Source organism: Squalius cephalus (genome assembly GCF_949319135.1).
Source record: "Squalius cephalus genome assembly, chromosome: 20".
Taxonomy (NCBI): Eukaryota; Metazoa; Chordata; class Actinopteri; order Cypriniformes; family Leuciscidae; genus Squalius; species Squalius cephalus.
Window position 1 is genome coordinate 20,527,877 of NC_137141.1, and position 14,427 is coordinate 20,542,303.

General features: G+C 35.4%; 2 protein-coding genes across 4 annotated transcripts in view; both read left to right on the forward strand.

Moving 5' to 3' along the window:
• Positions 1-352: 352 nt before the first annotated feature.
• On the forward strand, positions 353-5,265 carry thumpd2 (THUMP domain containing 2). The gene is made up of 10 exons (XM_079853757.1): positions 353-509; positions 807-939; positions 1,170-1,477; positions 2,044-2,121; positions 2,320-2,372; positions 2,449-2,536; positions 3,812-3,886; positions 3,976-4,090; positions 4,619-4,739; positions 4,841-5,265. The coding sequence occupies exons 1-10, from the start codon at positions 423-425 to the stop codon at positions 5,163-5,165; spliced, it is 1,383 nt and encodes a 460-aa protein (XP_079709883.1). The 5' UTR covers positions 353-422; the 3' UTR covers positions 5,166-5,265.
• Positions 5,266-6,692: 1,427 nt separating this feature from the next.
• Positions 6,693-14,427, forward strand: part of map4k3b (mitogen-activated protein kinase kinase kinase kinase 3b) — an 18,171-nt gene continuing 10,436 nt past the window's right edge. For 2 of the 3 annotated variants that reach the window (XM_079852916.1, XM_079852918.1), the window contains exons 1-15: positions 6,711-6,948; positions 9,213-9,270; positions 9,566-9,656; positions 10,369-10,433; positions 10,526-10,581; positions 10,667-10,714; positions 11,081-11,123; positions 11,220-11,292; positions 11,407-11,538; positions 11,732-11,794; positions 12,973-13,054; positions 13,151-13,267; positions 13,635-13,713; positions 13,828-13,886; positions 13,971-14,011. In XM_079852916.1, the coding sequence (XP_079709042.1) occupies positions 6,853-6,948; positions 9,213-9,270; positions 9,566-9,656; positions 10,369-10,433; positions 10,526-10,581; positions 10,667-10,714; positions 11,081-11,123; positions 11,220-11,292; positions 11,407-11,538; positions 11,732-11,794; positions 12,973-13,054; positions 13,151-13,267; positions 13,635-13,713; positions 13,828-13,886; positions 13,971-14,011 (1,103 nt within the window). In that variant the 5' untranslated portion in view covers positions 6,711-6,852. Of the gene's footprint in view, positions 6,949-9,212; positions 9,271-9,565; positions 9,657-10,368; positions 10,434-10,525; positions 10,582-10,666; positions 10,715-11,080; positions 11,124-11,219; positions 11,293-11,406; positions 11,539-11,731; positions 11,795-12,972; positions 13,055-13,150; positions 13,268-13,634; positions 13,714-13,827; positions 13,887-13,970; positions 14,012-14,427 lie in introns of all 3 variants that reach the window. The other variant, XM_079852917.1, reaches the window with a different exon arrangement.

The window sequence follows — 14,427 nt, forward strand, 5'->3', positions numbered from 1 at the left end:
AACTAAGGTAAAAAAATAAATAAAAAAGGCCAAGTGGGAAAAACAGAAACGTAAAATAACAAGGCAAATAAAACGCATGACGAAACGACGAAACTAAGTCATTTCCAAAAAATAAATAAAAAAATCACCTTGCAGTTCATGGTTTCCATGAAATAAGAGCAGGTTTTTTTGGAAAAATAAATGTAATAAATTCGAGCGAAAAATGCAACAAAACCGACTTAGCACTAAGGCTTTTATATAAATATATATATTCATAAAATTAATATTGAAAATCAGAGATGTATTTCTGTCATATCTATATTTAGAAAGTCTGTTAATGGCATGAGGTTTAATTTTGACAGACGGGTGAACCCGGAAGAGTAAAGCAGTGTTTACAGTTGCATGCTGCTTGTATTTGTAATGGTGCTCGCTTTTAAGAGGTGATGATGAGGCACTTGTACTGCACTGCAGGCGCGGGGATGGAGGAGCTGCTGGCCGAGGAGGTACAACACAAACTCTACGCTTCTCAAGTGAGTTGATCACCTTTTATTTCATTGAGATTTTTTATTATTTTATGACATAAATGTTGTTCTAAAGTAAGTAAAGTTCTATGAAACTGACACTCCAAACTTTTTCAATCACAAGGCACTACAGGACATTTAAAATGATGTAAGCGATGCATTACTAATGAACATAAAAGTAAATTAAAGAAGTCCGAACAAAGATCAGTCCATAATTAACTAGATAGATTTACTCTGCATATTAAAGCCATGTTCCACATTTCCATAATGTTGATAAAGTGTTTTTTTGTGCTGTGTATGTGTCAGGTGGAGCAGATTCCAGGTAGAGTGTTCTTTTGCTGCAATGCTGATCTGTACACTGTGACACAACTCAAGTCTGCAGAGAGGCTGTTTTTACTTCTGCGCAAAGCTGAACCCATTTCACTTCCCAAAAACCCGGGTGAGTATGAATGAGAAGTCTGCCCTGGCAAACAAACTCTTCCCATTCTGGCATGGGAAAATTTGAGTGAACTTTCTGTGTACCTAAGTCTTATTTGCATCAATGAAATCACATTTGGTTTTAGCCAGTCTGCAGGCTGTTAGAAGACTTTAGTTGCGTTATTATCCTACATGTACATTATACTTACAGGCAACCCATTTTACGCATCTTCACTGGTTTTATTTTAATAGCAAAGGCAGCTGCTGTTATAAAGGAGAGAGTGGTAGGAGATCCAGACATTTGGAAGCAAGCCCTCTTAACCTGGACAGCCCTACAGGAAGAGCTTCAGTCCAGCCAGCAGCGAGGACACAAGAGAAGGAGAGAGGAGGATGAGGAGGAGGGTTTGACTGTAGCAGATGAATCCACACACACTCTCACCTCAAGCACACACTTATTAAAAAAAACAAATGAAATGGATAAGGAGTCACGTCAGCACACACCATCCTTCAGAGTGAGCTGTCGCTGCAGTGGAGTCATTGCCCGCTCTTATACCTCTCAGGTGTGTGTGTGTGTGTGTGTGTGTGTGTGTATGCAATTTGAATACTTTTCAAAATATAGTGGCATTTGTTCTGTATGTGTAGTGCAGTTCAATTCAAAAAATTAAATCTAATTTAAATCTGGTAATAAGCAGACACTATATAAGGATTAAAAAAGTGATTTTTTTGCGTAAAAATTCTACTTGTTATGCAGATAATATTAACTGTAATTAAAAAAAGTGTGAAATATAAGTAATGTCTTTAGTGGTCTCAGATTTAGACCGGATTCTATATAGACAAAAATATTTATAGATTTATAAACCTGGCTTAAGGGCCGTTCACATCAAGGACAACAACAATATGGTTTTAAAAATCATTCTAAATGTAAAAGAATTGGTGAATCCACACCACAACTATAACGATAATGGCATAGAGCAATTATATAATTGGAATCACTTTCACAATGATTTTTTCCAATCAGAATCCAATAAATTGAAATATTTTGAGTTGATATGGACACATATAGTTATATTTATCTTTATAATTTTTATTCTTGGTTCTTTTATTGTGGTTGTGTGTGTGTCTTCAGAGACTGAGTCGTACCATTGGGATGGCCATCAAAGAACATCTTGGGTGGAAGGTGGACCTGAGAGAGCCTGTTCTTGAGGTATGCACACTCACTTAATAAAATAAAAAATAAATTAAGTTCATAAACACACACTGAACCACAGGCATTCAAATGTCCATGCATAAATGCATATACTACAAAACAAATACTACATAAACTAATATGTTTACAGTTACAATGAGGTTAGCCATGACTATTTAAATGTTACTGTCGGGGTGTGTCTCTTTGTGTAACTAGGTGAATGTGTATTTAAGCGATGACCATTGCGTTGTAGGTATCCCTCTTTTGAAGTAAGTATCTTTACATTTACATTTTTTTTTAAATCTACCAACTTAAGATCTAATTCAGTGTGTGTGGTTTCTTCAGGCATCCTTTGGCCAGTCGTTCTTATATGAAACACAACGGGTTGCGTTCTACAATAGCCTGGGCCATGACCTCTCTTTGCCCTAAACAGGTGAGGTCCAGAATGAACTTTAAAGAGGCAAATGCACACACACATGGTAGAATCATTAAATTAATAAATATTAATATATATATATAGTTATATATATATATATATATATATAATAAATATCCAGTTTCTTGGGGTGGGTGGTGGGAAAAGTATTCATACCTGGCAAGTCCTTATCTTTACAAGGAAAAATAAATAAAAATGGGTAGTTGACATGTCATAGCAAACATATTAAAAATATACATTGCCGTTCTAAACTTTGAGAATGGTACTATTTTTAAAAGTTTTTTAAAGAAGTCTCTTATGCTCACCAGTTTGATCAATACTGTAAAAACAGTAATATTGGGAAATATTATTACAATTTAAAAGAAGTGTTTTCTATTTTAATATATTTTAAAATGTAATTTATTCATGTGATGCAAAGCTGAATTTTCAGTAGTGTTAAATGATCCTTAGGAAATGATTCTAATATGCTGGTTTGGTGCTCAAGAAACATTTATTATTATTATTAATGTTGAAAACACTTGTGCTGCTTAATATCTTTGTGGAATCTATGGGACGTTTCAAAAGAAAGTTCAAAACTACAATGTTTTATTTGATATAGAAATATTTTGTAACATTATAATAAGATAACACTTCCCTATAAGGCTCCTTTAGTTAAGGTTTGTTAATGCGTTAACTAATATTAACTAACAATGAGCAATACATTCGTTACAGAACTTATTAATCTTTGTTAAACATTAATTTATAAAAATACAACAATTGTTCTTTTATTTGGCAGGAAGTTCAGCTGCAGCTCTGACATGGCAACTGCCCTGCCACACTTACTGAGAGAGATTGTTAGTTGTTAGTTCATGTTAGTTCAGGTTCATTAACTAATGTTAACAGATACACATGTTATTTCATATTAATTAAAGATCAAATTCAAAATCAAAATGAATACATCAATATTAAAGGGATAGTTCACCCAAAAATGACAATTCTGTCATCATTTAAAAAGTTATTTTGAAGAATGTCGGCAACCAAACAGTTGATGGGCCAAACTGACTTCCATATTATGGAAGTCAATGGGGTTCATCAACTGTTTGGTTACCGACATTCTTCAATATATCTTTTTTTGTGTGTGTGTTCCACAGAAGAAATTCATACAGGTTTAGAACAACTTGAAAGTAATTAAATGATGAAAGAATTGTAATTTTTGGGTGAACTGTCCCTGTAACTAACAAAATAACAGCTTTTTAATATTTTTTGTGCTCTTTTCTGTCTTTCTCTCCACAGCTGAATGATTGTGTGATTTTAGACCCAATGTGTGGAGTTGGAGCCGTGTTGTTGGAAGCAGCTCAGGAGTATTCTGTATGTAAACACACCACTCTGAACACCACATGCAGCTCTTGCACACACAGAATTGACGTCTGACCTGTATACATTGTGTGTGTGTTCAGAATGCTGTATTTCTAGGCATGGATACAGAGACGTCGCAGTTGCAGAAAGCTGCAGAGAACTTAAAAGCGTCTGGAATGGAAGGAAGAGTGCAGCTACTTCGTTCCTCTGCCATGGGTTTGGACAAACTCTCTCCTCTTTCATCATCACTGACCACATTTAGCCAACATCTAGTATAAAAATCATCTCAGGTGATATGTACACAAGTGGACAGCGATAAATACAGATGTAAACGGGGTAGAAAACATTTTGTGATTGAGTCAGGAATGTGTGTGACCACATTGCATTGTTAAAATCAGCATGAAATGGAAGTTGCGATAGATATATGTCACAGTAACAAAGAAAAGACTTCTCGAACAAGAATAAATGCAGTATGTCGCTGCAAGTGGGAGGGGAAGTTATTTTGAAGATTATAATGCCACATGAATTTTAGAAAAATAATGATGTGCACTAATAAATCATTTATTATAAATGCTGAAATTCCATAAAAAATAAGAATTGTTGATTTTTACTACATATTGGTGACATTAATGTACATCCTGACGTGCCTGACAACTGCGAAGCACTGCCTACCTGCACTAAAACAAGGGCTTTAATCTTTTTCTTGGGAAGAGCCTTATCTCCTATATTTTTTCTGTTCCTCAGAGATCCCTCTTGCTGATGGGGCCGTTGATGTTGTGCTCTGTGATGTTCCATTTGGCAGGAAGTTCAGCTGTAGCTCTGACATGCAAACTGCCCTGCCACACTTACTGAGAGAGATGGAGAGGTGCATTCTTATGTGTATATGAGCATATGTGTATTGGTTCTCTTTCAATTTCAATGCTTTTGGGCTGTAGTTGTATAGTCAATGTGTTTTTCTTTCTGCAGGGTAATTCGTGTTGGTGGACATCTTGTTCTGTTACTGAGTTTGCAGCTTTCTGCACAGCTTAAGAAGATCATTTGCACACACAAACACAACCAAAACTTAAACTCCTCAGACACAAACAGTGTTCACACTGACCCCTCAAACACACACAGTGAAAGCACTGACAAACCAAAAACCTTAACTTTTCACAAATCAAGCTCTGAAGCGTCGGATACACCGTTATTTATCAGCTCATTGCAAGCACAGAGGACACACAAGGTTAGTCTGGGCAGCACAGACGCGTTTATACACACCTACACCAAAATACAAACTCAACACTCGCACTGAAATAAGTTCAACCTGAAATGCTTGTGGACAATCAGAATTGACAACAAATGACCAAAATGCTATTAAAATCTATTTAAAAGATTTTTATGCTGTCTTTTATAATAAAAAATAAAAAAAACTTTAAAAACTAATTTAAGTGATTGTGGTGTGTATGGATGTGAGAGTGGTTTGCACAGTATTCAAATGAAGACAGAATTTTTTATTATTTAATATTATTATTTACAAAAATGTTATCCCCCTCCTCAGTACTAATAGTGCCTTCTAATCAACTATTGCTGATTTTGTTTTATAATGGTTGTGGTGCATTGTTGGCTCTTTCGCAATGTGTTAGTTTTTTTATTTATTTATTATTTCAATTTTATGTTTTGCTAACTTTATATTTCAGCTTAATTTCTCATATTTGCTATATAATTTATAATGTTGTGATCTAATCACTTGTAATTAGACATTATAAACAGTTTTTTTTAGTACTATTTATACATTATTAGAGGATTTATTTTTATATAAGTCATTTTGATGTTCTTTTGCCATTTAGTTTTTTTTTTAAAACATTGCTTTTAACGTTTTTAGCGTTACTTAGTTTATTTCAGTTGAACTTAGTTGGCAAGACACCATCATTTTAGTTTATTTATTTATTTATTTTATTTTTTACGTTTAAGTTTTTTATCTAATCTTTATAATAAATTTCAGTTTTATTTCAATTACTGAATTTTTTTTTTTTTTTTTTATGGTTTTTAGTTAGCAATAACAGCTGTCCTTGACATGTTCCTCTTACCAAACTTGTAGGCCTGGTTTCACAGACAGGGCTTAGATTAAGCCAGGATTAGGCACTAGTTCAGTTAGGACATTTAAGTAACTTTTATAAACGTGTCTTAGAAAAAAACATTTCTGGTCTGCATCTTGAGACAAAACATTGTCACTGATATATTTAAAGATTTGTCAGTGCAAGTTGCTTTCATGTAGACAGATCAAAAATGAATTTTACATTTACATTTAATCCTTTAGCAGACGCTTTTATCCAAAGTGATTTACAAATGAGGACATTAACAATAGGACAACAATATGCAAGTGCTGTGACCCTTCCCAATTTAGTCTAACGCAGTACACTTACAATTATTTTTTAGTCTGGGACTAGGCTTAAGTCTTAGCCTATTGTTTAAAATTGACACTATCCCACAGTTTCACAGACAGATCTTTAATGCATGTTAAAATGAAATGTTTGAGCTGTTTTAACTGAAAGCAACATATCCTGGCTTAATCTAAGCACTGTCTGTGAAACCGGGCCTATATTTTAAAACTGTTATATTTTGGTTTAAATATGTTGCTTGGAAAAGTATGCTTGTTAAATTTTTCTTTAAAAAAAACGAAATAAAGAAATATTACTTGGTTAGATATTTGCTATCTATTAAAATTACTTTGTTACATTTTAAGCGTGGCTTAAGTTTTAAAACCATTTCTGGCTTATTATGCACAAATTTCTCTCCATCCTCAGTGCGTGTGCTATGACACTTTGCCAGTGTGTCAGTTGCAATGCGCATGCGCGTAGGAGGCCATGTTGTTGTAGTTCGGTGGGACTGGACCGTCATATACCTCCGTTACTGTATGTCTCTGCGATCATCACCCCCCTCCCGTTTTTGACACCGGGAACACGTAAATAAACCGGAGGGCGCAAACGGTGACTTGCACAATGAATTTAAGCTTGGATCTGTCGCGCAGAAACCCACAGGAAGACTTTGAGCTGATCCAGAGGATCGGGAGCGGAACCTATGGAGATGTGTACAAGGTAGAGATCAACTGGGTATCAGATTTTAGAAAGCTACCGACCTAGACTGCATTTTTGGGCATCATAAACGCTTTCCAAACGGTCAGAATGCCCCTATGGTGCCCAAAAATACTGTCTATGTAGGAAGCTCACTAGGGATTAAGGCGAAGCCACTTAACTGACCAATGTAACCAGTGAATGCGGGAGACAACAGATGTGTGTTTATGCTGGACCACAGTGTATCTGTGTTTTGTAGCAATTTTCCGTCTCGGATATGGTGTAATATCCTGAAAGGCTCTAGAGATCTTTGTTTCCATAATGCACAGGGCCTAGCAGGTCTATTTGACCAGCGAGAGCCAAAGCAGGGCTGTCAAACTCAAAGTCCTGCATCTCTTTATGTGATATATCTGTGTGACATAGCCTAAACAAAGGCAAGAATAGACCAATATGCTGCAGAGAGACTGTGCAGTGGCAGATGGTCACTACTAAGGGGTGTTGCAAGGTGTTGGATCTAAGGGGAAAGGCAAGTGCAATCTTGTTCTTAAGAAACACTAAATGTGCCTGACTTCCTTCGGTGACAGGAAGTGGCTGAACTTTAAACTGCAAGTGTGTGAGTGTGTTTGCCCACAACTATGTCCATCCTGTTTGTTCGTAATTGTTCCCTCTTCCTGGGTTTTTATAGTGTGTTTAGGTTAGAGTGTGTGTTGGGTGTATGCCATTTAATCACACACGTTCACTCAACCTTGTTGTAGGTGGAGAGATGTAGGACCAGAATAAAAAAAACACCAAGCAAAATAATAATAGAGAGAAGACTATATGAGAATTTCACAAATTCATCTGGTTGATTATTGCAATGTAATTTAATTGGATTGTTTACAATACATATGTTCCTTCTGCTTAGATTAATCAATTAACTTATTTTAATAAAAAGTAGAAACAGCCCTGAGCTTATTTATTACAGGACAGTGAAATGCCTCACTGCGATCGTAGAGGCCCTGTGTGAGTGTGTGTGCGCATGTGAAAGTTATTTGATGTTCTCCTTGTCCTACTTATTACAGCCATCACAGCACTGTGAACATCGATACACACATTTCAGCTGCCTCTGTTCCATATTACTTGGAATGCTGAATGCAATTCCAGATAAAATGTTGGAAAATCTCTCTTTCTCTTTGTGCGTCTCTGATGACATCATCCTCACTTCTGTTTGGCAGACAGATGTCTCTCAGTTCAGTTTTATAGATGAGGCCTTTGTGAGTGTGTTTGTGCGTTAACTTGTGAGAGAACATGCAAAATACTGTGTGTTTTCTAGAAAATCCTGAAAAATATTCTTGAACTGATATATATATATACATGATAGTGTTCAAGTGTTTGGGGTCAGTAAGATTTTTTTTTTCTGATGCTCACCAAACCTGCAGTTATTTAATAAAAATTCAGTTAAACTGTAAAATGAAATGTTAAATAATATTCCAATTTTCTATTTTAATATATTTCAAAAATAATTTATTCCTGTTATGGTAAAGCTGAATTTTTTAGCATCATTACTCCAGTATTCAATATCACATGGTCTATTTAAGAAACATTTAATATGGTTACACTTTATTTTGATGGTCCCCTTTAGACATTCTGTTGCCTATAAGTAACGTTGCACCTTCATGTCAACTAACATTCATTAGAGTAGCAGTTTGTTGTTTACTAGTCTACTTCAGCCTTCTCTTTGGATAGTAAACAATTTCTGCCCTCAAATAATTAATATAATGTTTAAAAATAAACATGTATAATAATTCATTTGAACAATCTCATTTGTTGTCAGTAAATATTTTTTTTTAATATATATCGGCCACTGGCAACCTTGCTCTCAGTATTAACTACTAATTAAAATACTTTCTCCAATGCCAGCTTAATGTTCAGGGAGAACGATATATATTCCATTTAAGGGTTAATTTTTCCAAAAAATCCAAACAACTTAGCTTTAAATGTTGCTTTTTGTTTTTGCAATCATCAATAATCAACAAGTGGGACTGCCTGTATGTCCAAAAATAGGGGAGGAATGTTTCGGGAACTTGTTTGATGCCACTAATGGTGCAGAACTTCTCCTTTTATTGTTGGAGCAGACTGATCTTTAAATGTGGGTCTGATCCATACAACATGTCTAATAATTATATCTAATGCATATAATAATGAGTAGAGCAATTGGGATCAGTGAGTTAGCATTTGGCATTAGCATTTGTGCTATTGTACACCTGTTGGGCTTATGGAATCACAGCTCTAATGCTCTTCTTTTCCAGGCTCGTAATGTCAGCACTGGAGAACTGGCTGCTATCAAAGTCATCAAACTAGAACCAGGTGAGCCAGCTCTGCTGCACACACAGTGCTGTTTAACCACCGGTACTTAGTGTCCTATCACTATCCATCTATACTTGAATAGTTAAATATTACAAGTATGGTGTGTTCGTGCATTGTAATGGTGTGATTGTGCATGCATTGTAAATAGAGGCAGTGTGATCACTCTTTTTTTAGCACAGAATTCAGTTTTCATCAGTTTCAGTTTCCAACATGGAACTGTTTTCATATTTTAGTCTGTTTGCAACATTGCTTCAACTTGCTTTTTTACTGAATTATTTTGTGAATTGATTTGCAGGAGAGGACTTTGACGTGGTGCAGCAGGAGATTATAATGATGAAAGATTGTAAACACTCAAACATCGTTGCATATTTTGGCAGTTACCTCAGGTACATGTACACACATGCAATCAAACGCCCTTATGTTTTAATCATTGTATAATGTAATACAGGGGCAGAATGGTTGTTCATTAAATGTCAGCAGTTTTTTTTGTTTTTTGTGCAATTAACTGTTTTACTAGCATTACGCTACCATTTAAAAGTTTGGAGTCAGTGTGATTTGTTTTTTTGTTTTGTTTTCTGAAAAAAATGAATACTTTTATTTAGCAAGGATACATTAATTTGATCAAAGATTACAGTAAAGACATTTCTAATGTTACAAAAGATTTCAAAGAATCCTAAAACCTGTTTCTTGAGCAGCAAATCAGCATATAAGGATCATGTGACACTGAAGACTGATGCTGAAAATTCAGCTTTGCCATCACAGGAATAAATTACATTTTAAAATATATTAAAATAGAAAACAGTTATTTAAAATTTTGAAAATATTTCACAATATTACTGTTTTTACTGTATTTTTGATCAAATAAATTCAGCCTTGATGAGCGTTTGAGACTTCTTTCAAAAACATAAAAAAATCGTACAGAGCCCAAACCTTTGAACGGTAGTGTATATTCTGTTTCTCTCTTTTTATTAATTGTTGATATTTTTCCCTACCTGTTGAAGTACACGTCACAACCCAACATGCACCTCTTTTAAGCTGTTGAGGCCAGAAATGGTCTGACAAGGCTTGATAATTAATGTCTTAATATCCCTGTTTCAGGAGAGATAAATTATGGATCAGCATGGAATACTGTGGTGGGGGCTCTCTCCAGGATATATACCATGGTAACTATTGTAACCGATTCCAAAACAGGAGATTTTAATGCATTTATCATGTTGAGCTATTCTCTCATATAGATGTATATCTGTATCTTCAGTTACCGGGCCGTTGTCAGAATCCCAGATTGCGTATGTATGCCGGGAGACCCTGCAGGTATATACACACATTTACTGATGCGTAAAAGTTATTATGTGTGACAATTTTGAATGATTAATGTGGGTTTCTGTGTTCATGTCAGGGTGTTTACTATCTCCATAACAAAGGCAAGATCCACAGAGATATAAAGGTACAAACTGGACTTTCAAATATAATTAAATTTCACAGTGTTGACATCATTTTCAATCATGACTCGACTGATGTTATCATGCAAAAATAACTGAGATAAATAGTGTTTTTTGGGGAAAATGCTATTCTTGACATTTTTTATAGTGAATATTCAGTTATGCTCTAAAACATTTCATTGGCCAGTAATTGCTTTTGTGTAGAGTAAAACTTGAGTGAATTGTTCTCTTAAGATGGTTTTGTTCGATGAATTGGTGGAACTGGTTCACAAATTGGTCTAAATGATTCATTAATGAATTAGTCTGAATCAAATGAACATGATTTATTATCTTTAAAAATCGCTCACTGTGTCTCTACTCTTGTTTTGTAGGGCGCAAATATTCTGTTGACGGACAATGGCTATGTTAAGCTAGGTAATAAAAACACTTTATATGAATGACTTTGCGCTTTTTCATTTAAAACAGAACCACTGAATTCCTCTCTCACACCTTCCGTTTGTCTCTCTCCAGCTGATTTTGGAGTTTCAGCTCAGATATCGGCCACTTTAGCAAAAAGAAAGTCCTTCATCGGAACTCCATATTGGTATGTCAGTCCTCTTTTGTCTCTTATGTGTTAGGATTTTTTTAATAGATTGATTCTAGTCAGCACTGTAGTCACATGTATATCATTTCTTTCTTTATGTGTCTTACTCTGCAGGATGGCACCTGAGGTGGCTGCAGTCGAGAGGAAAGGGGGCTACAATCAGCTGTGCGATATTTGGGCCGTGGGCATCACAGCTATTGAGCTGGCAGAGTTGGAGCCGCCAATGTTCGACTTGCACCCCATGAGGTGTGTGTCCAGTTTCCTCCATCATGGGCAGTCCATTGCTGCACAATGGATGTCCGATTCTGCTAAATGAATTGCATCGTTTCATAGTTAATATATATTACACAGGTCACCCGTAGTATGACGACACTCCTGTGTTCTCCCTCTTTTCCACATTTGTCTTACTTTGGTCCTCTCTGTTGCGTTTCCCCTTTAGAGCACTCTTCCTAATGACCAAGAGCAGTTTCCAACCACCTAAGCTGAAAGACAAAGTTAAGTGGTAAGTATTTCTAAATGATTCATAAGTACAGTTCAAAATCGAATGAGGAAAACAAAATACACTACCGTTAAAAGTGGGGAGTTGGTAAAAAAAAAGTTTTATATTTAATTATTTTTTTAATGTAAGTCTGTTATGGTCACCAAGGCTTAAAAAACAATAATAGTGAAATATACATTTTTAATTTTAATATATTTTAAAATGTAATTTATTACTGTGATGGCAAAGCTGAATTTTTAGGATTATACTGATCCCAGCAGAAGGGTGGATTTTAAATTAGTCTAACTGTTAAAGTAATAAATTACAAGTAGTCTTTCGGTAGCCTACAGTAAAGTAAAAAAGATCATTTGGCGCCATAAAATAATCCCCAAACAATTGTAAATATCAAACAAAAGTTAAAAAAATTATAATAAAAAGTGTTGTTTTTTTTAATCACTGTTTGTAATCTACATTGGCACAATCATAAGAGATGAACCTGTCAAAAGTTTCTTGGTTTCTGAGAGAAAGCAAAAGCATTGAAATATTTTTTTCCCCCCCATCTCATATTTTTCCATCACCATGTCCCTTTAGGGGCTCCGTAGAGCATTAGTAATCCAGATTTGGTAATCTGAAAAAGTGTGTATCTGGATCAGGGTGATTCAATCCAATTTTGCTTTGAAAAACCGGCACAAAAGTAAGATGGGTTACCTGATCCTGGATAACAAAACAGGATTTCCAAATCCAGATCATTCTGATCCAGATTGAACAACTGGGCCCAGGAAACATTTCTTTTTAATATTACAGTTAGCTGCTTAATGTTTTTGTGAAAACCGTGATACATTTTTTGCAGGATTCTTTATTGAATAGAAAGTTCAGCAGCATTTATTTGAAAAACTGTTTTGTAACATTATTAATGTCTTTATTGATGAAATCTGTGGCAAAATTTGGCCAGTTTGTTGTTATTGGGTTCTCCTAACCAGAAGTTCATTCACCTAAAAAAGTTTTCCCACTACAAAAAAAGATGATGTATCACTCAAAATATAAATAGGCCGTTATTAATTCCCGAAATTATTTGAACTTTATGAGATATCTGCTTTTAAACCCTCCCTATTTCAATTCTACGCTTATTACTGTAACAGCAAACTTAGATTTATTCAAATGTTAGTTACATTTTTTCATCTGGTTTGTTTTGGTTCATGAAGGACAAATAATTTCCATCACTTTGTGAAAATGGCTTTGACCAAAAATCCCAAGAAGAGACCAACGGCTGACAAACTACTGCAGGTAAGATCTGCCCTTCCTTCAGAGAACATATATGATTGGCTCCATTGATCCACCATTGTTCAATAATGTTTCATTGCATCACTTCTGTTTTTGCAGCACCCGTTTGTTACCCAGCCGCTTAGCCGGACTCTTGCCATTGAGCTACTGGACAAAGCCAACAACCCTGACCACAGTACACACAGTGATGCAGAAGAGGATGACATTGACCCAGAGGTAATTCCATATATCTGACTCTTTCTTTACATTTTAACCATTGGGAAACCATGTCAGGGCTTTAAACTGAAGCACTAATTGGTTATTTCTTTAGATGTAAATCCTAAGTGAGGGCAGTCAGTTGGCTCTGCCAGCTGCCAGGTACAAGTGTGTCAGGTTACCCATGCTGCAGTGTGCATATGCGATTGTGTGTGTATATGAACGCATGTGAGTTTATTGGTTTTAACACGTAACTGCAGTGGCTTGCGGTGTTGCCTTGAGGAAAGATTAGGGTCTTGTAACAGATATTCAGAAAAGGTGTGTATATAACTAAGGCTTTTTAGCTTTCAAGTTTTGAAAACTTAACTTGTGGTCCCTTTGTTTGCAGTCTCCCGTGTCTGTTCCACATCGAATCCGCTCAACTAGCAGGAGCTCACGAGACGGAAAAACTCTGTCTGAGATTAACTGTAAGTCATGTGTCAAGCAGCCCTTGACTCACTGAACCGAAATAAACACAAGAATTCTCAGAATACTTATAAGCACAAAAAGAAATCTGAAGTCTATGTGTGGCCCTCTTCTAGTTGATAAGGTGAAGTTCGATCCACCTCTGAGGAAGGAGACCGAACCGCATCATGAGATGGTTTGTGACACTTTGCCATTGATTTATTGTTGTTTAGTCTGTTTGTTTGGATTACTCGTCTGACTGTCTTTTTGATTCATGTAGGATCTACCGTTAGAGCCCCAAAGCATTCTGGGAAATAACAAGTGAGTGTGTTTTATTCTTTATTTGCGAGTCTATCTAAAAAATGAATGAATGAATAAGGAATAGTCTAAAACTAGTCGTCCTCATTGATCAACTAGTCAGTTGATAGATTAAAATAACAAGAACTGAAATTGTCTAAAACTAGTCTAACTACTGACTAATCAACTTGGTTGTTGGTTACTAGTTGATTATGCAACCATTGTGACCAATCCCTAGTTTAGAATAACAAAATTGTACATAAATGGTAACAGTTTGCAATAAGGTTTAATTAGTTAACATTAGTTAATATATTATGAACTAACTATGAGCAATACATTTGTTACTGTACTTTTTAATCTTTGTTAACGTTAGTTAATAAAAATACATCTGTTCATTGTTTGTTTATGTTACTTACCAGTGCATTAACTAATTTTAACAA

Excerpts from the sequence above, each read along its gene's own strand:
- thumpd2 (XM_079853757.1), top strand. The coding sequence starts at position 423 with ATGATGAGGCACTTGTACTGCACTGCAGGCGCGGGGATGGAGGAGCTG. Across the intron at positions 2,537-3,811 it reads CCTCTCTTTGCCCTAAACAG|CTGAATGATTGTGTGATTTT; the intron begins GTGAGGTCCAGA and ends TTCTCTCCACAG. Across the intron at positions 3,887-3,975 it reads AAGCAGCTCAGGAGTATTCT|AATGCTGTATTTCTAGGCAT; the intron begins GTATGTAAACAC and ends GTGTGTGTTCAG.